Source organism: Melopsittacus undulatus, chromosome 7 (genome assembly GCF_012275295.1).
Source record: "Melopsittacus undulatus isolate bMelUnd1 chromosome 7, bMelUnd1.mat.Z, whole genome shotgun sequence".
NCBI classification, from domain to species: Eukaryota; Metazoa; Chordata; class Aves; order Psittaciformes; family Psittaculidae; genus Melopsittacus; species Melopsittacus undulatus.
The window spans coordinates 65,256,629-65,282,514 of NC_047533.1; the positions used below are offsets into that span (position 1 = coordinate 65,256,629).

Consider the following 25,886-nt stretch of genomic DNA (forward strand, 5'->3'; position numbering starts at 1 on the left):
CTTGTAACAGCTGACAAGACTTGTAGTGGGATTTGCTTCTGGAAGCATTTTCCTAGCGACCTTGAGCTCCTTGTCCTGACACCCTGTCCCCGGGTGCCTTTTGCTCCCAGTTTAGTTTGAGTTCTTCAGACACTGCTAGCTGAGGGACGCTCTTGCAGAGCTCTCTGTTCCAGCCCTCCGCTCCTCACAACCTGCCCCGTTCCATCCTCCCGCCCTCTCCGGGCCCGTGCAGCTCTCGGTGATCCGCAGCCCGCTGCTGGTGCCTGCACGGCACGGACCGTCCGGACGCTGCGGCACCGGCTCCGCTCCCTCAGCAGCCCGGGAGCGGTGCCCAGGTGCGGCGGAGCGCGGCTCGGGGCGGGGCTCCCGCTGGCCCCGCCTACCCCCGCTGGCCCCGCCCCGCAGTGCTGGAGGGGCAGGCGGATCGGTGTCTTCTGCCGCGGCAGCAGCGCTGTCCTGTCAGCCGGCTCCCGGTGCCCGCTCCGGTCCCCGCTCCGGTCCCCGCTGCCGCCGCCATGTATCTCTGCAGGGCCGCCTCGCAGGCGCTGGCCTCTCGCCTGAGCCGGGCTCCCTCTGCTGCGAGCCGCCTCAAGCAGCGTGGTACGCGGGGGGCTGCCTCGGAGCCCGACCGGGGCCCGGTAGAGGTCAACGGGACAGCGGGGGGTGGTGGACGCGCGGGTCGGGACGGGCTGCCGCCTGTCCGCGGTGTGGGGACGCGCAAGGTCGCGGGTGGCCGCAAGCTATCGCTGCCGTGTGAGGGGACGGGCGGGAGGGGGGAGCCGGGTGCGGCTGCTCCGTTATCGCTCTGCGGGGAGCCGGCTGCCTTGGCACCTCCGCCGCGTTTCGGCTGGGCGGCACCGCGCTCCTCGCCCTTGGGAGAGCCGGGCAGGCCTTCCCCCCACCCGCTTCCCCCGACATCCATGAAGCAGGCGCGGTGTCGGGCAGGTGTAATCCCCCTCCCTCAGCGGGGCGGACGCCATTGTCCTCATTCCATCCTCCGCAGAACCCCCTCAGGTGTATGTCCAAAGCGGTGGTTCCCTCAGCGCTCTGCAGGCAGCCAGGGGTACGGGAGTCAGCCTGCGGGGTTGCAGCCGTGGCGCATCAGGGGTTGTGTAACCAGCATATAAAAACATGAATCGTTCTGCTATGCTGGGTGATTGCAGGGTCGCTGAGCACTCTCCTACCTATAGTGCAGCCTTTGAGAAGATGGTATTGCCAAGACACTGCTACAGATCGTACATAAATGTAAGAAGATCCATTAGGCTGCCTGACTATCCAAAAGGAGTCTGAAAAGTGTGTCATGAGACGGATGACGCTAAACATAATCTGGCACACGATGGCAGTGGTTTGAGATGGAGACTATTTTTGCAGCTACTGATTGCAGTGCTCAGAGCTGTTTTATGTTTAACAAGTGCCTGTTCAATGAGGTGTTTCTCCTCTGGGATGGTCACAAAATTCAGCTGAAAGCGTTGTTGACAAACAGAATTATGTGTTTTTCCTAGGTCTCTTTTTTAGATGTACAGAAGAACTCGAGGCTAGAGCAAGCATCAAAGCTGCAGCACTGGTGAATGCAAATAAACAGCTAACGCTGCTGTTACAGTGAATATGTACTCAACTAAGGGTAAAATTGTGTAATGCTGCCTTTCAGACCTGTTGGCCAATATTTGAGGTTATGGGGTATGGGCATGTCTCTAAATGTCTGCAGTCTGAGGGTGAGGGAATGAGCATTCAAAGGAAAAGGCCTTTTCTTAAAATGCTCTTTTACTGAAACGAAGAGGGTTTCATCACTGCAGCAAGGCTGAATAAGGACAGTTTACTTCTTTTATGTACCTTAGGCAGAAATGTTTTTACATTTCTCAGGTCCTTCCTTAGCCTCTATAGATTGCATCTAGTACTTGGAAGCTGATAGACAATGTAGTTCATGTAAAATCTTAGGAAGAGCTCAGCCCAGTATCTTGTTCAGTTAGGCACCACACTCTGCATTACTCAGTTGTACTCCACACAAAGCTGTACCTCTTTGTTTTGTTACATCATTTTTAAATCATCCTTTCCCATATGGAATTCAGATCCTGTCGTTCTGTTTTGGGGTTGTATTTTAGCTGCATGTTTACACTGATTTCAGTGATGTTTTCTTATAGCACCTCTTCGCCAGATGTCATCTGGGAGCGTTCCTGGCTCTTCTGGAGAGTCCATGTTTTACTATCTTCTAACTGGTGTTGCTGCTTTTGGTGGTTTATTTTATGTAAGTGTTTGGGAATGGAACTGTTGTGCTTTCTGAGTTGGCATGGAATAAGGTGTGTTCTGGCTTAAAAATTATCATCAAACCATCAATAGAGTGTGGATGTCACAGCATATAATTCAAGGCAATCTAAGACAAGCTCAGGAGAACTGGTGAAACTGAATGCCTACTGCTTGCCTGGTTTACTGTTACCATTGATATCTAGTGTTGTTGTCATTCTTAGCAGAAAAGCTATGTGAAATGTACCCAAAGATGTAGTAAGGCACCTGCCTGTAACCCCTTGCTTCTTGTTGTCAGCCACAAACATTAAGAGTATCTCAAAGTGGGCAAGAAGGATGTGAAATCAGTTGTCTGAAGCCACAGGGGAAAGATTATGAACCTTGTTAATTGGGGCACAAAGGAAGATAAGAATATTAGTTACTTAGAAAAAGCATGTTCAAGTTTTGTGAACAACTACTTTTGTCAGACTTTTCAATAATCATGGTCTTCCCTGCAACTAAATACATCAGACTCTGTGCTTCACATCCCTAAAGCCTCCATTTCATAGCTTCCTGCCCCACCACCCCCAAGATTTGAGATAGTGAGGTAGTGACTAGCACCCAGAGAGGTGCATGTTTCCCTGTCCCACAAAACAATCCTCTTGAATGGTAAGTAGCTTCTACTTGTTTGAAATATAAAACTTGTGTGATTGCATATCGGGAGGAATAGTGAATTCTCTTACTGTCACCTTTTTAACATAGTTGGGGTTTTTATGTTAAATAAATAATCCAGTTGTAATTGTCTTTTAAAATACTGTGTTCAATTGCTGAAACGCTGCAGGACTTTGAAAGCTGCATGGTATACTGTGTTTGCTTTCTAACAACAGAGAGATATGAAATATACAAATATGTTAGTACAGTAAAATAGAATTTTAATTTATTTTCCTAACCTTGCTTAGCATAAGTTGATATGTCTTCTGAGATGGGCAGTAGCACTTGCTTCAAAACCCTTTTCTTCCTCTCCCCTCTTTTTGCTTGGCAATTTTGCAGGGATGTAGCAATAAGTTTAAGTATAATTTCCTTTCAGGCCTACAGAGTAGTCAGTTCATCCCGCAGCAACTACATTGAACATGTGAATATTCTTCATGAGAGATCTCAGAGGCAGAAAGACAAACGTGAGTTGAACTCTTCTCTCTTGTTCCCTGGGTATGTGAGGATTTGGAACAGATTTCTAGATTGTCTAGTCAGGCCTTAACCCTGTCCAAGTGCTTGTCTGAGCTCTCGGCGTGGGAGTAAAGACATAGGTGGTTGTGCAGTGATCTGTTACAAAGCTAGTTCTGCACAAACTTTGGGAATAGCCTTAATGTTTAGGCAGTGAATCTGGCCTGTGATCAACTTTTGGAAGTACCTTTGGAGGGAAGAAGTTGAAGTGTGAACCATTAATTGTACATTGGGTATTTGCACTGGATTTACTGAAAGCTTAATGAAACCTGACTAAATGCATAATGCTGTCAAAATCACTTTTATTCTTTTTGTTTGCTGAGGGGGAAGGGGATAATATCTGTTCCTCAGCCAACAGTTTGGCTCCAGGCCACGTGCCATCAGGGAATACAGTTCAAAGGGAAAAAAAATAAGGTCCACTGTAAGTTGGACCCTATTCTTGTCCCACAGTTTGCATTTTGTCCTTTTAAATTCAGGATTAAATGAAAAGTAGATACCACCTAAGTGAATGGCAAATTGTAACTTAGCTCTTCATGCTTAAATAATTAGACCATGTTAGTTCAAACACTTGTAATGGAATGTTGTCTCTGTCTACATCAATTAGTGTTATGGCAGCATTAATATAAAGGGTAGAGCTTTGGCAAGCATGGCCTTGCTAGGAAAAACAAGTAGAAAAAAATGGCTTCTTCAGCATCTTTATATTTTAATGTTTAAAATAAATTAATGCTGTATCACTTTCTTCCTTATTTTTCTGATGCTGCCATCTAGAGAATTGATACAATATATCTGCATGCACACAAAGAATAGATTTGCATAGAGTATGCTGAGGTTAAATTTTGCTTCCAATGTGAGAACATGCTCTAAATTCTCTGCCTCTAAAATAATTTCTTTTGAAGTTGTTAGTCTTGAAGTTCCACAACACATCCTTTAGTTCTGGGATTTTACAATTACGGATTTTAAGATTTAAAATGGCAAAACACCTTATTTTCTCTTAAGCAGCTGGAAGCACTACAGTTTTTAAACTTAATTCTTTAAATGCTGGGAATTTGGCCACAATTTTAATGCAATCCTTCCTTGTCCCTAAAATTAGAAAATCTAGCCAGGACCAAAGTAGTAGGTATTTCCTCATAGTGATTTAGTCATCTGCTGTTGAGCGAAGAAATGAGGGTTACACTTATATTCTGACTAATGTACTCAGATGGACATCGTAGATGTGAGAGCATTAAACAAACCTTCCAGGGCATTCCAAATGATGCCATTATGTTCCCTCTTTTCTCTTAAGGTTCACTTCTGCAAGGTACTGAGTTATAACCCTAGTCTTCCAAAAGATTTAGGTGGGATACTGGAGGTCGGTGGTGCATGTGACCCACTGAAGGCTATACCTGTGTAGCCCAAGACTAGCGCAGGAGTACTCACAGCTCTGCAACTTAATTCTGACTTTGGGTACTCTCCAGACATCCCATAATTTGATGCCTTGTGCTGCTTAGCGATGGCAGATGGTTGCTGCCTCCCTTATTATCGGTAGTATTGCCAATAAGAAGTCCAAAGCATTTCTAAGACCATACAGTGAACACAGTTGAAACTTGTTTCCTGTCTAATTTTTCATATTGGACTTCTGAATAAACACTCAACTAAGAATTTTTAATTGGATTTTTGAGTGGCTAATTCCAATTCACAATACAAAGCTACTGTTGAATCAGCTCTTATAAAAATCCTTCTTCATTCCCAACTCTATCCTCCCAAAAGAGGTTTATTTTGTTACCTTTCCTATGGAATCCTCTGTGTGTTTTCTCAAAGGAAATAGTCTCTCTCCCTTCCCTTTTCCTCCTGTTCCCTGCACAGTCATATTTTTGTGTGTATTGTGACACAGATTGTTACCGTAGTATTGCTTTTCCCGAAGTGCCCCTGCAGCTTCTTTCCCCACTCTTTAGACTCAGTTAGTCCTTACACTTTTTCACAGTGAGCATTGCTGATAAGAGCAATTAAAAATTCTGTTCTCAAAGCAATCAAATGTTCTTAGGGTCATGTAGAATCAAGCTTCTATGATTCTATGATTCTATTATTAAAATAAGCCATAAAACAGTGCTGGTAACAGTGTGAAGTGGTGGATAGAAAAGCAGCGTGCCAAACAGCACGTTCATGGAATATTTGCTGCAAGTCCTATCATAAGAGAAGAGCTTTCTAGCTGAAAGAACTTGATACTAGGGAGCAGCTGATCAGAAAGAGACTCTCCTGATATGAATGATTTTCGTGTTTTCTCATGCTGAGGAAAATTCTCCACTTGTCGCCAAACCCAAAATGTTTATTCTAAAGAATGTAGTAATGCATGTAGCGAATAAGGCTATCACTATAAGAGAAACAATCAGATGCTATTCTAGGTTTGTTTGTTTATTAGAGGGTTGAAATTATATTTAATGGTAATTTAATTAAGGATATCAGACATTAAAAAATATTAGCCAACTTTCTAGAGCTGTTCTTAACTGGAAGCTGCTCACAGATTTAGAGAGGGTTTAAAAAAGCCCCTGGCAGAAGCCTTACTCCAAGTAGCAGTAGGCAATCTGGGACATCATTTGAACTTTAAAATGATGTTTTCCTTGCAGAACATTCTACTTGCTTATTTAGCAAATAACTGAGTTTTCTCTTCCATGTGCATGTGTCTCCTTGAAACTTGATCCTGATTTCCTTCTTTTTTAGCAATGACTTCTTTTTAACTTAATGCAAGCTGATTCAATCTTTCTAATCTATACTCTGCTTTTACACTTTCCAGACTAAAATACAAGGGAAATCTCTTTCCAAACCTGAGGAAGTTAAATACACACAAAGGACAGTCGTTCACCATTGCGTACCTTGCAGCCTACCTTGGGATGACTTTATACCTTCTATTGTAAAACTCCGTACTTGTGAGACTAAAAGAACTACCTATGTTTGCAAGGCCAAACCATATTGAGCTTATTACTGAATCTGCTTTGCAGAAGGCAGTTCAGAGATTGAGAAGCTGGCTGTTTTGAATGAATGCACTCTATACTTGACTGTCCAATAAAGTGTACTGAATGCTGAGCTTGGCTGTTAGTCTGTTCTTTGTGTAATTGATTTAGGTTTTTTTTGGAATATAGCATTCTCTTAAAGGGACATGATCAGGTTGTATAATACAAAGCTTTGATTTCTTTGCTGAGCAACTAATAGCCTTGTGTTTAAACCTGAACACAAAAAGATAGGCTTGCACTAGCCTAAGAAAACCAGAATTAAAATTGATCTGTTTAGTTTTTAAACAGATAGAAAAGAATAAAATAAATTCTGACTATGTCTCTTTAAGCACTTTCCTGTCTATTCTCACTTAGTTTACACTGTATTACAAACTTTATTTCCAGTTCTGTGTTTTCACGTGGTGAGTTGGTTCTAGTGGTAAACTTGCAGTCAATACTTGGTATATAGCTTTTCTTTTGTTAACTTGATCTTAGTGCATGTTTGCATGGTGGTTGTGCATCTTTGTTGCCTTGTGCCATTAGTTTCTAATGACTTGTCTCAGTTGAGTTTGAAGTAATGCATGACTAGGAAACACTGGGTTCTTGAGACTCTAGCAGTTTTGACCCACAGAAGTGTAGTCAAGTCTTTAAAGACTGCTGGAAGTTGTAAAAGAAAATTATAGTCATAAATGGTCATATCTCCAGTAAAGTGAATGCTGACCACTTCAAATTAGGGAGGTATTTTCTTACTGATACGCACCTAGTTTCAGTAAAGGTTCCGTGTTTTATTCTGCCCAACAGACCTGACCTTTCTTGTTTGAGTGCTATGGCTCTTGCAGGGGTTACACTGCCTTCAATCTAAAGAAAGCAGGGCAAATAAGGTTAGCAGAGTACTTGTGGCAGCACAGGGCTAAGAGATGTCACAAAATTCGTCTGAAAACTGATGGCTGTTGGCCTCAGCATTATTGTAGCTATTGCCAGCCAAGTTAGCCACCATAAAAATAGCCCTGTGCAGACTGAAGGCACATCTCAGCTTGCAGTGGTTCTGAGCCTGATGGATAATGAGCTCTGTAACAGCTTCTAACTATGGTAGCAAATGTCTTGCTCGTAGTGCGGTAATTCCGCTGCTGGGTGCAAACAGGGCAAGAATCCTGCTCCCCCTGACACTCAGGAGTGCATTATCACTGGCCCTTTCAGTACAGGGTGCTGGAGCAACACTTGGAGAGGTTCTTTTTTCTCCTTCCCTGCACTTCCACCTCATTCAGACACTTGCTTTAAGTCACAATTTCTTTTCTTACTACACTGAAGCAATTACGAAACTCAGTAATTAAGAATATGGTTTCCTCATCTTGTAAACATCTTTTTCAGTGCCACATTAGACAACATGGGGGAATTAATTATTGATTTATTGACTTTGTAAATGCTGATCCCAAAGCTTAGCTTCCCATTTTTAATTTAAAGGAGGATGGTGGTAAAAAGCAGTGGGTGAATTTGTTGCATGCATGCACTTTACTCTCTTTATTGTATTAAATAAATCCTTAAAAGGTGATGAAGAAGAGACGGCTGAAGTCACTGAAGCAGAGACAGCCACAGAAGAGGCTGATGCAGTAGCTGCTGCTGGACCTGCAGCACAGGATGCGAATGCTGGGGTATCCCCAGAAACTGGAGGGGAGAATGACCTACCAGCTCCAGAACCATCCCCAGCTGTGGAGAAAGCACAGCAGGAAGCTGCTGCTGACTTGGAAGCTGCTGCTAATTCAGAAGCTGCTGCAGTGCAAGGTTAACTTAAGAACAGAATCTTTGTGCGTGTGTGTTGTGAGTCCTAAAACTCAGCCTCTTACTACAGAACATTAAGAACAAACGTCAGTGTTCCTAATGGAGTTTGTCCTGCAGTAATTGAGGAGTTAATTTGACATATGATGTGCTTAAGGTAATTAAGTTAGTAATTAAATCAGTGTCTCTCAAAGCATGCTGCCTCTGGCACCACAGTCACTGTCTGAAACTAGTGGAATGAAAAATTTATTTTACTACCCCCATTCTATTTCTCTTCTTTAAGAAGGTGAGCATGTAATATGATCAGCTAAGGAGTTGTTTCGGTGACCTGATTCTTAAGGGTTTGTTTAGGGATCCGAATGCCTTATTTCACTGGCCATTCCCAAGACATTCACACTAAATAATAATAGTTGTGCTGTTAATGCAACTTCAACAGAATCCTTCATAGCAACCAAAATATTGTCATGATCTCGATTTTAAGGTTATAGTAGGCTAAAAATGTCAAAATTCAATAAGACATCAAATTGGTATTAAACACTCATGTTGATATGTGGCTACATAGCTAGTATTTTGAACTGTCAGGGCATTTGGAATGTTCTGGCTTACTGGGCTTTTAAAAAAAATCACAATACAAAAGCAAACCTATCCGTAAGTTGCACAGAATACAGGATTATAGTGTAGCTTGAGTTTTTAGCAATTTTTTTTTAATTTAGTTTTATTTTATACTCCTAACCTCTAAGGACAGCGTACCTTTTGATCTGTTCAGCTAAAGTTGGAAGGGACATGCATAAAAGAATTGCAATTTCTCAGTCTATGGGAAAGCAGCAGTCATTTGCATCTGGTGTCTTCAGTTCAAAACCAAACCAACCAAAATTTTGCCAGCCTATTATGGGAGAGAAACTTTGCTCTACTTCTTGCTTTGGAAGGGAAGACTTCAGTATGGCTGTAGCAAGTATAAAAAGCTGACATGGCTTTCAGCTTGACTTAAGCATGGAATCTTGACTGCACACCCACCTTTGACTGAGTGAGGAAAACAAGCATCTACTTGAAAGGGAATATCTAAAAGAAGCCAAACTGAGATGAAAAGTATTCTAACTGCTAGTCTGTGGGATGATATCATAGTACCTTGAGAGTTATTGCCAGATTCTGGAACTGATTTTGGCTTTTTCCTTGGTAACTCTAGCAAGAAATGGATGCATCTCAACTGCCTTTTTAACAAATGAACTTGAGAAATGGTGCAGCATGTTAAATAGCTGGCTCTTGTGAAGGGTCTAGGTATGAATGGGGTTTAATTTGTGTGTGAACAGCTCCTATGCTTGTCTGCAAAACTAGCCTATAAATACACCAGCCTATAAATAAAACCAGCCTATATATAAAACTATAAACATTTTAAAACAATACTCAGACCAATCTACTAAAATAATTTCCATTTCTATGGACTATTTAGACCATTTCATTTATAGAAGAAGTAGTCTAATATATGTTAAGGTTAGTGAAGTAGAGCTGTTAAAGAATGTTTTTAAAAGTCTTGCAGTGTAACCTGAGTCCTGGCCTGGGAGGCTGCAGAGGCTCCAGTCAGGTCACCTCAGTGTTCTTCTGCTCCTCTCCTTCTGACCATGTCTACAGGAGGACAGTGTGACCGGTGAAGCACTTCTTCCCTCGGATTTCCTGGGAGTTGACAGAGGCCTCTGGCTCCTGACTGTGTGAAGGGCTTAACAAGCAACATATGGTCTTACATGCACAGGCTTAAGCTGGTATCCCTTTCCTTCAAGCTATGTATAAGGTAGTTGCTATTGGCATAACACTTAAAATAGAAGAAGAAGGTGTATTGATTCAAAAAGTCTCTGCTCTCTATGTACCACTTTGTTCAGTGGTTACTTGCAGTCATCGGCTATTTCTGTTAAAAAAAACAGAACATTCTTATCATTAAAATCAGTCTGGAAATACTGGGAGTTGGAACTAGATGATCTTTAAGTTCCCTTCCAACCCAAACCATTCCATGGTTCTATGAAATACCTTTCAGTTTTGTATTAAACTATCTTAATCATTTGTGTCATCTCCATTTAGGGAAAAAAAAAAGTATCTTAATTTTTCCTGAGGTAGAGAAGGATTTTTCTTTCAGAACTGCCCAAGAAAATGCAGGTTTTGCATTTTTGCAAAATGTGAAGACTTTGCACTTTGAAAAAGAATACTTCTTTAAATAACTTTTATTAGTTTTGTTGGTAGCTTGGTGTTCCTTCTGCCAGTGAAGGTGCAAGTATTTTTGTCATTCCCAGTAAACTCCTGCTTTTTCTAATGCAGCTGTTTTAATCTCTAAGGCTTTCTGTAATATATTTGGAAGTGCAAGGTACTAGTGAACATTTATCTCCTGCACTAGAACACATACATATGTATGCATATAGATAACATGAATGTATGATTATGCATAGTTGTACCAAAAAAGCCCAGACCAAACAAACAAAAACCAGTCTTGGAGGTAGGTACTTAATCAGGGTAATTTCAGTTTTAGACAGATGATTACAATTGTACTTGGCTGGAATTTTCTCTTTGCCTCAGTTTAAACAATTTAAAACCTTACTTTTTTTAAAGTATCTGGAATTCTGTGAAGTCCTATGCCATGTTACTCTGTTCCCAAAGTCTTAGCTTCCTCTAAATTCTAGTTTTTGGTACCTTTCTACTACTTGAGCAGTTGGGCTGTCACTCTTGGTTTCTGCCTGATGCTGGTAAGTTTCCTGCTGTTCTCCTTCTGTGTGTGGGGACCATGAAATAAGATAATATTTTCTCCAGATAGAACAAGTGCTATAAAATGCACAGTTTGGCAAGCTGCTAGGCTGCTATTTGGATTAGGCAGAGTTGTTCCATCTGTGATTTTTAATTTTTATATTGCTGCTGTAAACTTTTCTCCAACTCTAGTATTGAGGCTTAACATTTTGGCATTATCAACTGGCATAGCAAAATCTGTCAGCCCCCAAACATGATTTCTTGGACTTCTGACTTTAGTAGCATAGATTCTGATTTTGCCAATATTGAAGGACATGGTCTCATCTCTGCTATTTCAAATGCCACTGGAGTGAGTAAACTGGGCTTGGGGAGGATTAGTGTGTGAATGTGCCAGTATTTTCCATGTTATGCTTTGAATGGCATTACAGTGCCAGTTGCCTGCTGCCTAGAGAAACAAATATAGGCCACATTGGATGGGAGTTACTGCTTTCTGGAGAGAACTTCTGCTGACCCCACAACACAACGGTGCCAGGCAGATAAAAATGTCCAACGTGATCAGTGTACATTGTTTTTGGTTGGGAAGTTCCCAAACCCTGGGTGTGTATTCAAATGCTCTGACACTGGGAGTATTTTGAAGATAGCTGAAAAGTCCTCAAAGTAATTTGCAAATGCTCATACTTACTCAGAAGCTTTCAGAATGATGTTGCATGGTAGAACAAACACATCCTTCTAGATGTTTTGTTGTGTGAGATGGAGAAAGGAGGAAAAGCTGTGCAACCTGCAGTTGTTTACAGCCTTAGGTACTGGGATAAGATGCAGCCTGGACAAACCTTATCCTTTACTGTTGTACTCATCTTGTTCACATACCTCGTGAAGATAATTACACTTCTTCTCAGACTTGCTTGTATAGATCATAAGCATCTCATAACAGGTCTGTTAGTGGCCATTTTCATATATATAATGTCATGGCACGGTGACTGTGGTAGACTAAGCTAGCCAATTTAGGCTCTAGAAAGTTGAATTATGTGAATAATATCCTACTGGGGAGGTATCCATGTGGAACTTTGGTTTGGTATCTCTGCTTCACATTTATCTCTTTATCTGGCCCATGGGCTGCTGCATTTATCTTGTGTCTCTCTGATTACCACAAACTGGCCACTATCCTCTTTTTCTCTTTTCCCTTCATAAAACTGAGCTTGTAGATGAGTTGTCACAGCACAAATGGAGAATCTCTGTAGAAAGAATGTGAACAATGTTTAGAAAAGACTTCTGTAAAAGTTGTGAGCATCTGAATACGCAGGTTGGTAAATGGAGAGGCTGTTTGGTTTAGATCAGCATAGATGAAAAGAGAATTCTACAGCATGCACTGGATTGGGGAAGAAGACTCCAATAAAATGGAGAAAACCCTAGAACTTCACAGCTAACAGTGCAAACAAATAAGTGCGGGAGAACTGTGTAAGATGACTGTCTTCTTATTCATCTGCTGTAGCACAAGGAGACAAGTAGCTTCTCAAAAACAGGTTAAAACTAGTTAAAGGACATAAAGTGAATAATGCCTAAATGATTGTTACTGTTAAGGAGAAAATGGACTTTTACTGCTTTTCACTAATAAAATACTTGCAGCTAGTAGTCAAGACTTAAAAAGAATCCTAAAATAATTTTATTTCTTTAAACTGGAAAGCCAGAACTGGCTTTGTTCAGTGAAAACTGTTAGCATTTACTTGACCTTAAGTAGTAGTACCTGTGCTATTTGAACATTTTCTGTAAATACAGCATGTAGAGGAATACTGTTGGTGCCCTACTTTAGAGAAAATGTCAATGGGGACTCCTTTCTGTTCTCCAGTGGTTGAGAATGGCTCAAACCAGAATGGTAACAGCAGGGATTTTCATATAGGTTTTGGGGCAGTTTCTTATTAAAGAGAACAGCCTTTTCAAAAAACCAACATGCTGAACTTCAGTAGCTCCCTTGAAAACAATGTAAATGGGTAAAGCTTTGTATAAAGAGTGTTAAAGAAAATACCTAACTTTAAATGGGGTTCTTTTTAGAACTTCTGAAGGATTTCATACATCAAATTATTAGTGCATTTTCATATATGCTGTTTATGTTAACTTGCATTAGTTTTCCTCATGCTCCATTTCAGTCAGTGGCTAGAGGTTTAAAACAACCAACCACAATGCGAATTGCCTCTCATTGCTACAAATCCTTGTTACAGAACATAAAATTATATACTTGAAATTATATGAGGTATTATAAGATATTCTGGATTAATGTCGTATGCATTGCTACGCTTTTATTCTGACCATTCAGGCATCTCTGAATCTTTTTTTTTGTAGTAATCCATTGTAGAATAAGCTCTCTTGAAGTGACTCTTCTGGTCATTAGTATGAACTAATGAGGCTTTTCATAGGAGCTAGTGACCTGCATTAGACACAAACAACCTGTGAAATGTTTGGTTGAATGAAGTTGTTTCTTTTCTTGCTGTATGGAGTGGAGAACATTTTTGGTTTGGATTTTTTTGTTGCTCTTAAAAATGTGCTTCACAGCACCATGGGTTAGGCTCTCAGCTGGATCTCATGGATGTGTAACTGGATTGTTTCTGGAAGGCATGCAAAAAGAAAGAGGTGACATATTTTTATAGTGGCAGGATTATTAGAAATTCCAGCCTTCCTTTGTTCATCAGTTTTTCAGAGACCTTGGCCTCTGAGCCTCTAGTTCAGGTTTAATTTATGGCATACCTGAAATGCCAAAAGGAGAGATGCCAGTGATCTCTAGTAAGGTATTGCTGGTAGGGAATGCTGAGGCTGCCTTCATGCCAGATCCAAACAACAGGGTTGTTAGGCCAGGGCAGTTCTGCAAACAATCTGTTGAGAGCAATGTGGGCTTTGGCAGTTCCCAGCCACTAGTTCCTGTTGTGTGCATTCAAGGAACTGATCAGCCTGGCAAAATAGTTAGGACTTTTCTAAATAGTTGTTAGTTCCCTGATTCAGTTTACTGCATGGAGCTGAAAGGTTTATTTTTCCCTGTCTGCAGCTCAAGTGCTGAATTCACAGTGTCAGAGGGAGGCATTGGTCTGTGGTTAACCATCTGTAGATATTTTCCTTTTTAAGCCCAGTGTTTAACTGTTAAGTGTTTGGGGTTGTGTGGTTTTTTTCCTTTCTGAAGTGATGGATAACTTACTGTAGCTGGTTATAATTTTAAATGGCCACTGAATAAAATGCCAGTGAGCAGAGAGAGAGCATTTCAGGTTGATCCGAGTGACATATGCACAGTTTTGTCCCGAACTGCCTCGGTGATTCTTACTGCTAATGTGGCTGTTGGTAGTTTGAGCCCTGTAGGCAGAGCGAGGAGGTGCTGAACCCGAGTCACCTGTACCTGGAGTGGCAGGTGGCTTCTGATGGAAGAAAGGGAGGAAGGAAGGTATGGGGCCTTAGCTGTCACCACCACCTCAGGGTTTAGAACAGAAGCCGTTGCTGAGCAAACCTCTTTTCCATTTTCTTTAAAGCTGATGATGGAACCAAAAGATGTTAAGGTGGTCTTAAAGAGAATCACAGTTTCTTGCTGCTGGTACTGCTGTGTTCTCCCCTGGATTACATCTGAGGGAACCAGGTACCCCCACCTCTTCTGCTCTATTTTGCTGTCTCTCTCAAATACATTCCTGAATTACCTTTCAACAAATGGCAGAATTCGACTTTTTTAAAATGAATTCTACTCCAATCTCAGTTTTCCATTATCAGGTCTTTAAACTACGAAAAGAAATGGAGAATGTTTCGCTTTGCCTATCCTAAATTTTGGGGGGCATCTCAAGACCCTCAGAGGACCTTACTGAGGAGAGGTTTTAGGTAAACCAAAGCATTACATAATCACATGAATGGTTCTCTGAAAGGCTGTAAATGAAATATTGAATATTGTGTCTGTTCTCACAAATTTTACTCTTTTTTTTCCCTTTGGAATTAGTGTGCGGCATTGGTTATGTTATGGGCAGCTTGACATATCAAAGCCTTGTTTTGTACTCCAGCTTTGGTTTGTGCGCTCCAGGCAGATTCCATTTGTATTGTGCTGGCTAAGTTGTATTATTTTGGATTTATAAAGTCAAATTCTTCTGCAAAGAATATTTTTAAAGTAATTCAACCCAATGTTCTGCATTTCAGATACAAACTTCATCCTGACTGCTTAAAAAACTAATTTGTGACATGAAGGATGCCGCTTTAAGTGAAATGCTTCACTCATAAAAATGTATTTTTAAATATCTCTTTACCAGTGCCTGTTCAGATTTGGTTGGTTTTTCTAACTGGAAATATCACTTATAAAATGAATCAAAGGATTAGGATCCAAATGTTATAGTTTTATATATACTAGAAGGGAAATGCAAAACTGGAGGAAAAAAATATAGGCTGTACTGCATGATCTTGTTAGGGAACTTCCTCCTGGGGAGGGGGGGATCCCCACCTCTCCCTGAGCAAGGAAAAGATTGAATATGTATTGTAAATAAGGAAAATGAACTTACAAAGCCACTTACAACCACAGGCTTAAATCCAGAAAGATTTAAAAATACAATGTACAAGTTAGTTTATGCTTACAGGCTACTTGTATCAGTCATCTACAACCTGGTATCCATAGATATTTACCTGTTGACAAGAAGAGGTATTTCCTTCACAAGGGGAAGTGCCCCACCTGCCTGAGAAAAGCAGTTCTTTCCTCTTCGGAATAATGTATTTCTATAGGCAATGTAAGGGGGTTTGTTTGTTTCTTTGTTTTCCTAACAACTAGTTGCTAATGAGCTGCTGCTTCAGTGGCAGTGTGCAGACCAACCCTTGTGTTAACATGGTTGAGTGTTTTGAAGGGCTGCTCTAAAGCATTAAGCTCTGGGTACTGAAAGTCAGTCCATGAGCATGGGGTTTGTGTCCTTTGGGGATTTTTATTGGCTGGCAGGAGAAAGTCAGTCTGTGTTTGGGGGGGAGGTATTTTTATTGTTAACTGGAGCAAAGATGCGTCAGTGACACGGGGCATGCAGGTCCCTGCTTACTGTGCCTCTGCGCTGCTGCGGGCATGCTGAGGTCGCTGCTGTTCGGTCAGTTGACCACCGTGAGGACGCAGAATCAGCCTGGGTTTGGGCTGTTTTCTGTTATACTGTGAACGCACAGCAATGCAGCGTCCTGCGCTCTCAGTGCTGCAACTGTAGCACCCGTGAGTGTAAAAATGTGTCTTTAGTGACTTTACTGTGTAGCGACTTTACACAGGAAGCAGCTTTGTTGGGGTTTTTTTGTTTGGTTTGGTTGTTGTTTTTTTTCCCCTGAAATAATAGGGATAGGTTCCTAAAAATTACATTTCTAGGTGGAACTAGATGTTGTATATTGTGCTGATAAGCTACTGAAGCTGCCTAATGCTGCTGTCTTACTGGAAAAAACAAAACCAAACCCCAAACCCAACAAAGTTCTAAACAGAAACCCTAATTTCCTTTTGTCTGTAAAATCAATTTCCTTTTCTGTATTTACTCAACTCAAACCAGATGTGTTTTCATAACATAAATGGTTTGTTATTGTATTTGGTGCACACGTAATGTGCTGCTGGTCCTCGCCCCGTCATGTTCTGTTCTTGCATGTGCAATGTGGAAGGACATACTTCATCTCAGATTGGTTATCTCATAAAGCAGAGGAGACAAAGACCACTTGGGAGTGGATATCACTACCATGAGATAGAGCAAGTAATATTTTTGTTAGGGTTCAGTGTTACATGTAAGGATTGGATATTACAAAGATGTTGATTTCTGTAGCGATGGTTGTGTCTACCTAGCCTCAGGATGCTTGTCCTCAGAATCTTTGGTATGTTAAGATCCCTTTGAATGCTTTCAGAACAGCTGTGCATGCATATGCAAAGCATAACCACTTGCCTGCAGTTAGTACATGTGATTAGTTTGATTTCTCTGAGGCTTGAAGTTCTTTTATATGATCTTTTGTTGAAACTACGAAAGTTAAGCTCCTAATGCAGATCGATAAGCTCAGTGGTATATACAAATACCTAGCAAAATTGAAGAAACCTGTAGCCACCGATACTGGGATGTATCCGCTTATCTCAGGGGAAAACTTAAAAATTACAGATGTCTGGTGAAGAAGGATAAAAGACTTTTTTGTTTTCCTTCAGAAAAAATAGCTAATATTATACAAAAAGACTGAGATTTTGCTACCAGTATAATGCCTTGTATGAAACTATGAAGTGCATGGCTTCTGTAGAGAAATACATCCTACTAAGAAGAGGCAGGACACAATGCACCAGTGAAACAGTGGGAAACCATTTAGATCCAATGCTATGGATGAATGAGGGGTAGGGCTGGTTCCTCCCTTACAGAACTAAGAAAAACCCCAACCAACTCTGGTTTTGTGGCTATAAGAAGAAACTAAAAAAAATGAAGAACATTCCCATTTCTGGCAGATTTTGAATTGTATGGGTCTGGGTGAATCATCATTTGACAGAGATCAGTTTGACTGTAATGATGCAGGTGGGTGTTGTGTTAAAGATGCTAGGGAGCTGCAGCAGCACTGTGTGGTAGTGATAACACAGCAGCTGGGCATTCAGTGGAAAACAATACAAACAGCACTTGAATACTGCGTGTCTTCACTGCGGAGAAGCAGTTGCACAATGCATATTGTTTTGCTCAGTTAAAGCCTGTAGAAGCTGTAAGAAAGCTGGCATAAATAGACAACATGGGTCACAGTCATCGCTGCGCAAGGAAGTACAGGGACTTCAGACTGGTCATCATTCAGAAAACAACACGGAACTGTGTAACTCCTCTACAACTCTCTTCTGTGAAAAATGAAAAAGCTTAAATTATTTAGTATTTGACCTGCCAAAAGTTAGAAGTTATTTCAGTTACATCCATTAACTGCTGTAGAGTTTTACAACAGGCTTAGGAACAACTTTGCCATAATTCAATAGACAGAGAAGTAAAATCCTCCTTCCAAGGATTATGTAAAATGAGTCATCATTGTACCAGGCATAGATTAAAATCTCTTTACGTAAAAGGGTGTTACTGCAGAACTGTACATGGAACAACTCTGAAAGATTAAGATGCACTGCTATTTAAAAAAATATTAAATGCATGTAGATTAAGTGGAAAAAACCCCACCCACCCAACCGAAACAAACAACCCAAAAACCAAATGCATGGGAGAAAATAGCACCAAGATTAAATTTAACATCCAGAGAAACAAACCGGGAAGTTCCTAAACTTTGTAATGCTTTGTGCTACCAGCTGAGGATGTGAGAGACTAGGGCAATGTGTCTAATGTTCCTCACAGAGAAGGAGCTGTGTGACAGACCCAGTTCTGGAAGGGGGTGACGGACTTGTTCTCAGCTTGCAGGTCATCATTCATCACCTGCTGTTGCCCTGGGATCACAGCCATTCCCTAAGACTAAAACATGTTGACCTGAGTGGGATACAGAGCATTTGGTCCAAGACTGAGCTGTGTACAAACCACCACAAAATACAGTGAGATTTGGTTTGGTGCATCAGATTCATGCTCAAAATATATGGTATGATTCTTATTTTCACGGTGCTCAAAGCACCAAAACCCACTTAAATAGCTTTCTGTCCTTGCAGTAGGCCAAAGAAACTGTGCCAAAATGATTTTGGTGAGCCAGTCTGAGTCTTTGCTGGAAATAACACCTTAAGGTGTGGATAATGACCCAGTGGAAGCTGCCATGTCTGGTGCTGCTGTGTGCAAGTGTGCTTGGACTGCCAGCTAGTGCTGGCTTTCTCTTCTTGGAAAGAAGCCTTCAGCTGAGGCACCAGGAAGGTGGCTCCCAGGAAACTGTAGCCACCTGTGCTCCAGTAAAGGATGTGAAAGCCATGTGAGTACAATCACCAGCTGGGGTTTTCTGCAGTGACCAAGGACAGTTACTCACATGTACAGGTAGAAGTTTTAAAGAATGCAATGTCTGTTGCAACAAGGCCCTTTGTATTAGCTGCTCTGCGGAGAACTGAATGGACACATTAAGAGGCATCCATCTCTTGTTGCAGTAGACTGCCTTTCTGATAGCCATGAAATAATACTTAAGACCAGACAAAAATCATCCAGTACAAGTGATGTAGGTGTTAATATTTTGTTTCAAAGCAAGTATTCCTGTAGGTGGTGATAAACACAATTGCTATTCAAAGGAAATGAGGTTTTATTAAAAAGCAGGAAAGTCCATGTTGTTTCCTCTAGTTGCTTTACCAATTTACTCTTACTAATGCAAAAGAAATTAAAACACGGAAACATCACAAGAAATAAAAATTAGGAAGATGAAATAATATAATCCAGAGAGCAAGTTTTTGGTAATATCAACTGAGTGATGTTACAAACTCTAAACCAGCAAGTTGTTACTGTAGCAGATATATTTCATTACATCAAGTGATGCTAGCTATGAAATCACTAACATCCTGAATTTCACATGTGCTATCTTCATTGCATAGCTCCTCCCTATAAAGACAAAGGTAGAAATTCCTGATTTTTTTCTGTTGCTTCTTTAAAATTCAGTCCATATTCTACAAAATGAAGTGAAATAGTTGATGTTCAGAACTAGCTGTATTAAATAGCTGCGAGCTGATACTTGGAAAAAGGCTTGGGATGCTAGCTCTACAAAACTCCTATTTATCGCATTTATTGAACTTCTAATGGACTATTCCGCTGACTGTATTTCACATACATGTCCCTTACACACAGCTTAGCACAGGGGACAGTGTGTAATTACAGAGTTCTTTGGTAGAGGAACAGAGAACTTGGTAAGAGAGAATTTACTCAAGTAAAATTTGACATGTAACCTCTGGATGATGTGTTCAGTCTCCCTGTAGTGTATCTGTATACAGACATATTAACTGTTACACACTTTTTATACATAGATTGCTTTATCTGTAAGGAGTATTGGAAAATGGCTACTTGGCAATCATGCTACACTGGAATCACAGCCTGAACTTTCAGGCTGATGTTAGGATATTTCTACACTAAAACTACCCTCTGCAAGGTGATGTGGAGTGTTTGTGTGTGTTTGTCCCTATGGTGTGGATCAGACCAGGATAATTTCCATGGAAACATTACCGTTAATATCTTGCGTGTCATTAAGAGTTAGGCAGAAATTGGGAAATAGAATGAGGGGGGTTGGAACTAGATGATCTTAAAGTCCTTTCCAATCCTAACTATTCTATGATTCTATGAGGATGTGTGCAGGAGAGTGTACATGGCTTTAAGCTGAAAGAGGGGAGATTTAGATTAAATATTAGGAAGAAGTTCTTCCCTGTGAGGGTGCTGAAGCACTAGCACAGGATGCCCAGAGAAGCTGTGGCTGCCCCATCCCTGGCAGTGTTCAAGGCCAGCTTGGACGGGGCTTGGAGCAACCTGGTCTAGTGGAAGGTGTCCCTGCCTGTGGCAGGGGGTTGGAACTGGATGAACTTTAAGGTCCCTTCCAAACTAAACCATTCTGTGGTTTTAGAAAATATTTCCCTTTGTCTAAAGACATGAAAACAGTTAATGTTTATAGTTTTCTGCCCCAGGGTTGGGGAGTCAGATTTTCCCTGGAATTCCACTTGCAAACTTTTACTTGCATGATGAAATTTAATCATCTGATAGATTTTGTTGCCTTCAGTTATTTCAAACTGCATGTTACGCAGGTACTTCGCATTTTGTGAGCCTTGAATGCTCGTCCTCATTTATGCCGGTGAATGGAAAGAGAACACAATTATCTCTCTAATTTGATTCATAGAAACTGTGAGTGAAGTCTTGGATGTTTCAGCTTCTTCTGCCCATGAGGAAAACTTAGACAGTGTCAAGGAAGGCATAGCGTCAGCAGCTCAAGAGATTTCTGACACATCCTCAAGGAGCCAGGACGCTGATGCTGAGGAGTCGGGGCAAACTTCAGAAGGTGCAAGCGTACAGCCGGGTCTGAAATGTTTTGTCTCTGGAAAGCACTAATGGCTGTTTGCACTGAACTAGCTGCAAGCACATGTGTAGCTCACGAGTGGCTGCTTGTGGTGACTGTGCTTAGCATTGTAGTCATAGCAGAAAGCTGAATTTTGACATTATATGCCATGCAGTAGAAGTATGTATTGTGTATGTGTATTGCTGCAGTGTTTTGAGCTCAGTGTCCTGCTAAGTGGCTAGATGTAAAGCTCAAGAACAAGAAATTCTCCCTCGTGCTGGACAGGATGTAACATACTTTTTTGACTTAATGTCTGACTTAATTAAAAAGATGGAACTTTCTTGAATTTGCTGTAAAGAAAAATATAGAGCATGCGATATTTATAAACATCGCAGTATTTCAATGCAGCTGTAAACACTCCTGTATTGCTGTTGACATTGAACAATGTAATTCAATGCAAAAGAAAATGTGTATTAAAGTCCTCACTGGGAAGATTTTCAAAGGAGTTTAGAAATTTGGCCTCTAAACTCTTTTACAATTCGAATTTAAAAGCTAAAAGGAGAAATATCTGTATAGCTAGTATGGCTTTGTAAATTTTATCTTTTTAGGCCAAAGGATAATTTAGATTGCAGGGGAACAACTTACTTGACTATTTGTCATCAAATAAGTTGATCCCAATGTTTCTCATTGGTGTTTTGTCTCTATTTTCAGTTTCTGTGGAGGAGAAGACACCTGAAGAAGCTGCTAAGGAACCCTAAAGGTACAGAGTACAATTGCAGCATGTGGTTTCCTGCTCCTCACCTGTGTTTTTTTCTCAGATAGTGGTGATTGCAGCATGTGGTAAGTCTGCACATGCACTCTGATGGTGAATTTGTATTTCTGTCCCCAACAAGTACACTGCAAAAAAGAACTGAAGTATTTCTTATTGCCTGGGGACCATTGCTGGCATCTCAGAGGTCAGGGAGCAAAACTTCTCTCCATCAATTGTCACGCTGGCTGTTTATTTATGGCTTCATCTTAGGCCCTTGCAAACTTGATAAAGACTCAAGAGTTGTACCTTTCTTCCAAGCAAAAAGTAGTCTTTGGACATGAGTTTAAATTATAGACATACTGGACTTCTGGGTAATTGCCCTGTACAAGTGAACTCTTGCTATCCTCAGTGTAAACATGGTGAAGTTGTAACCTTCCAGACTCACTTCTTTAAAAACAGTTTTTCACAATTAGTCTCTTGGCACTTTTAGTTTGTGCTAATGAAAAATATTGACTATAATATTCTTACTAGTTTACTAGTATCTTGCTCAGTTGCCTTATTAGTTTATAGAATAAGATACTTTCCGCCCAGTATTCTTACTATGTTGCTATTCCCTGTGACTCCTGTTTCCAAAAGTGGACTCTATGATGGTGATAGGAACCTGAGGGAATAAAAAGTTTGGCTGAAATATGAACAGGAATCTTGGTAAAAAAGATATTAACTAGAATAGAAACAACTGAAAGCTGAGCAAATAGACCTCCCAGGCCAGGAATTCTCAAAATCAGTTGTGCTGCTGGTTAGCAAGTCATGCAGTAATTCTTGGAGTACAGTGCAGGAGAAGAAGGGAACAGCAAAGAAAGTGATTTTTCACTTCAGTCTTAAATGTATCTTCTAAATACACTTATGGAAACTTATCGTTATGTTCTGAGTCCTTTGCAAATGCGTGTTTGCTTATTCCATCATCCACTGCAATATAAAACAAGGGAAAGCCTTTTATCTGCTTGTGATAAAAGGTAAATACTCTTAAACTTCATAGTCTTTTTCCATGTTGTTTTAGCATTTAAAACTAAGAAAAAAACCCTGAAAGCATGAAGGGGAACAGATATTTAATAAATGTAGGTGAGATGGGCAGAAAAGTTGCAAGTGTGGGTGTCTCAAAGCAGTTGTTTTTGCTGAAAGTGAAAGCTAAGGGTACCTGATGATATTGCATCAGCAAAATACCAAGAAATTCTGCCCACTCTGGGACACATAGATGCAGTGACACAGGGAAAGCAATAGAGTTAGGAATCTTTTTTCCCCTATAGACATCTTGCAACCCTATGAATTGTTGCATTGTTATTCCAGAATTTGATTTAGACAACAAATACCCAATATAGCCAATTTGATTAATGAAAGCAGAGACGGTAACTGAAAGAGGCAGGAGTGGGAGGGAAGGGAAGCTGTAGGAAGCAATTCTTATGGAACAAATTGAAAATAGTTAAAAAATAGATGAATCTGCTACCAGAATACAGATCCATTGAATGCTGCTTAAACTGCCTGGGCTCTTTTTGATTAAAAAAATTTACTTTTTAGGACTGCAGCATCACAAGGTTACAAAAAGAATTTTGTTCCGAGGTCCGCTTTGATCTTGTTAGGAGAAAAAAAGGTATATAAAACAGTTTACTACTTAGGGCTAGAAGTAGGCTGACTTTTTCCAATTAGTAGGTTAAGAACTACAATGCATTCCCAATCAGTAAAAGCATATTTATTCATTTATTTTGTGTATGTAAAAGGATAGAATAGTAGTAATGGATAAAATCTTCACATAAAGCCTTCGATTGATGCTGTGTAGGAACATACTATTATTCCACTTCCTTTTCTGAGTACAGCAGTTCTACAGTGTATGGCTCTTGGCCCCAGATTCACACTGCTATGAAGCTACTTATATCAGTAGTCTCAGCAAACACAATTGGTTTATCTTGTGCTGCAAGTTAAGCAAGCAGCTATTTGTAGAAGGTTTAGTGGAATATATCCAGCATGCAGAGGAATTCAGTTATACCTGAGCAACATGGCTGAAGATGAGGGACTTGTTGAAATTGGGCTTTGCTGGTGGTAGCAGAGCAAGTTTTCACAAGCCATCAGATAAACATGATTTACACAGCAGTGGTGTTTATATGCTGTAATTTACTGATAACCTGCAGCCAAATTCACAATGTCTTCAAATATTTGCAAAGAAAAGGACCTGATGAATCAAGTCTGTTGCTAAACATTGGTTATTGTTGCTTCCTCTAAATCAGATTCTTTCTTCCTTTTCCCAGTGCTGAAGCCTTTGAAAAGATTTAATGGAAATATTTGTGCAATCAGCCAGCTGATTCCTCTGTGAAATCCCATACTCTTCCTTGGAGACAAAAGAATTTGTGCAGTTTTTCATACCATGTGCTGCTCATTAGGACCAGTATTCTGTGCTGCAACAGACAACCTAATACAATTTAAGTAGAGAGATGCTTCTGTGATTAACATCTCTGCTTTAAAGTAGCATCCAGTAATAACTTCCAAAGCACCACCCAGCATGTAACAAACATACGTGCTAAGAGAAGCAGTAGAATTAACTGAAACCGTGTCAGGTGAACTCGTTCTAGATCTGTGTTGTCTTGTTATGTACATTATGTACATTAATGTCTTACTTTTGGTCCAAACTGTGGTGCCTAGTTTTACCATTTTAACATTCCATGCTAAAATGTAAGTAAAAGGTTTTAACTAATTTAAAAGCTTATAAAAAATACCTATTTGTTTTTTTTTAAATTGGGTTATGGGGAAAATAATAACCTTGTTTTCTCCCAAGTTTGGATTTGCAATTGTAAGCACAGGACATTTGGCTGTATAAGATCTGATTTCCCCCTGTGTAAACATTTTAGATACTACCCTTCCTTGTACAACAGTATCCAGGAGTAAACATTTTTAAGGCTCCTGCTTTCAGAACAAAACCTGTTTACAGGTAGTAGCAACAGGTACTTTATAGCACGAAAATTCAAAATAGCCATGTTTGAAGTTACTGTCCTTGGTTGAAGTGGTGGCTCCAACCTTGGGCTAGCTGGGCCTTGCTCCTACCAAACCTTGCTGTAGTCTTTCTGTGTTGTTACATCTTAGCAGTGGCATAACAACATGGAGCTTTTGAGAGAACACTTGTACAAATCACAAGCAATTCAGGCTATGGTAAAGCTCCTCTCTGAGTGTTGGCAGATGGCCAGCAAAATCCCTGTGGAAGGTGATGTCACATGTGTTCAAATGGACAAGGACTCTTAGGGACTAAGAACAAACAGAATAGATAGATAATCTTGTTAGTATTATGTTAATAATGCAAAATTCTATAACAAATTATGGGTTTGTATGACACTGTTCTCCTCAACAACCTCCATTGTGCTTTGTGCATGTGCATGAGTGTGCATCTACTACAAAATCTTTACTGAGACCCATTCCATTCTAAACTGGGATCAAATAAAGTACATTAGACACACTTTCCATAGAAAGTGTGAATTACAAGGGGTATCTGACTGCTTTCTCTTCAAGCAGAACTTTGGAAAGATGTTGAAAGGGAAATTACAGCATTTTGACATTCCCGCCCATGGCACAAAGCAACACCTGCTCCTGCCATCATGAAGCAAATTATAATAAAGTTCCAACAAAAATACAGCCTGTTGCCACTGTATCTGCTTAGGAATAACTGGAATAATGCAGAAGCAAAATCAGGCTCCTGAGCTTCAAGAAGCCATTCCACAGCCTTCTGCTTAAAGGATAAAGCCACTGTGATTAAAAGCAATCTTTGTCAAAGCTACTGGAATAAAGGTCTTGGACTGATACTTTGTTGGATGAGAGTCTATCTTTATTTATCTTGTAGATTAAGGATCCTGTGATGAATGCATACTCTTAAATGTTCTATTTCTTCATTTTCACTAATTCCTAGGGAAATAAGCTGTTTCTAATTTCTGCAGCCGGCACTAGGATTTCTGAAATTGTTGGCTTTGCTGAATGTCACTTTATCTCTGGAACTGCTCTGGTATGTGGCAAAATGCATCAGCCCTTGGAAGAGAGGTGTTTGAAGAACTGAAACACAACCTATGGTGTGCTTTCCAAAGCTTTTCACCCTTCCAAGTTCACAAATGTAAATCCTAGATTAACAACAGAGAGCTTTTGCAATTTGCAGAGGGCTGCTCTGAAAAATAGCCACTAACCGCATGCAGGATGCCTTGTTGCTTCACCAGAAAGTCTTTGTCTTACTGGTTTAGGTGGTCCTTGATCACTTTCAGCAGTTATGCTGGTATGGACTCTAATTATCACACAGAGTAATATTTTTTCTGTGCCGCACCTCCAGAAAA

The 25,886-nt window shown here is 40.5% G+C and overlaps 1 protein-coding gene across 2 annotated transcripts; it reads left to right on the forward strand.

The window, feature by feature from the left end:
• The first annotated feature begins 442 nt into the window (after positions 1-442).
• On the forward strand, positions 443-25,370 carry MGARP (mitochondria localized glutamic acid rich protein). 2 transcript variants are annotated; one of them, XM_031043090.2, is made up of 7 exons: positions 443-600; positions 2,139-2,242; positions 3,305-3,392; positions 7,947-8,180; positions 20,628-20,804; positions 21,495-21,543; positions 23,832-25,370. In XM_031043090.2, exons 1-6 carry the CDS (start codon positions 516-518, stop codon positions 21,539-21,541), a joined length of 735 nt encoding a protein of 244 aa, XP_030898950.2. In that variant the 5' UTR covers positions 443-515; the 3' UTR covers positions 21,542-21,543; positions 23,832-25,370. The 2 variants fall into 2 exon arrangements, with proteins under 2 accessions (XP_030898950.2, XP_030898951.2); XM_031043091.2 differs by having other exon boundaries at positions 20,628-20,786.
• The last annotated feature ends 516 nt before the right edge of the window (positions 25,371-25,886 follow it).

Coding starts and splice junctions, on each gene's coding strand:
- MGARP (XM_031043090.2), top strand. CDS start 516: ATGTATCTCTGCAGGGCCGCCTCGCAGGCGCTGGCCTCTCGCCTGAGC. Junction 3,393..7,946: donor TCAGAGGCAGAAAGACAAAC/GTGAGTTGAACT, acceptor AATCCTTAAAAG/GTGATGAAGAAGAGACGGCT. Junction 20,805..21,494: donor AGGTGCAAGCGTACAGCCGG/GTCTGAAATGTT, acceptor CTCTATTTTCAG/TTTCTGTGGAGGAGAAGACA.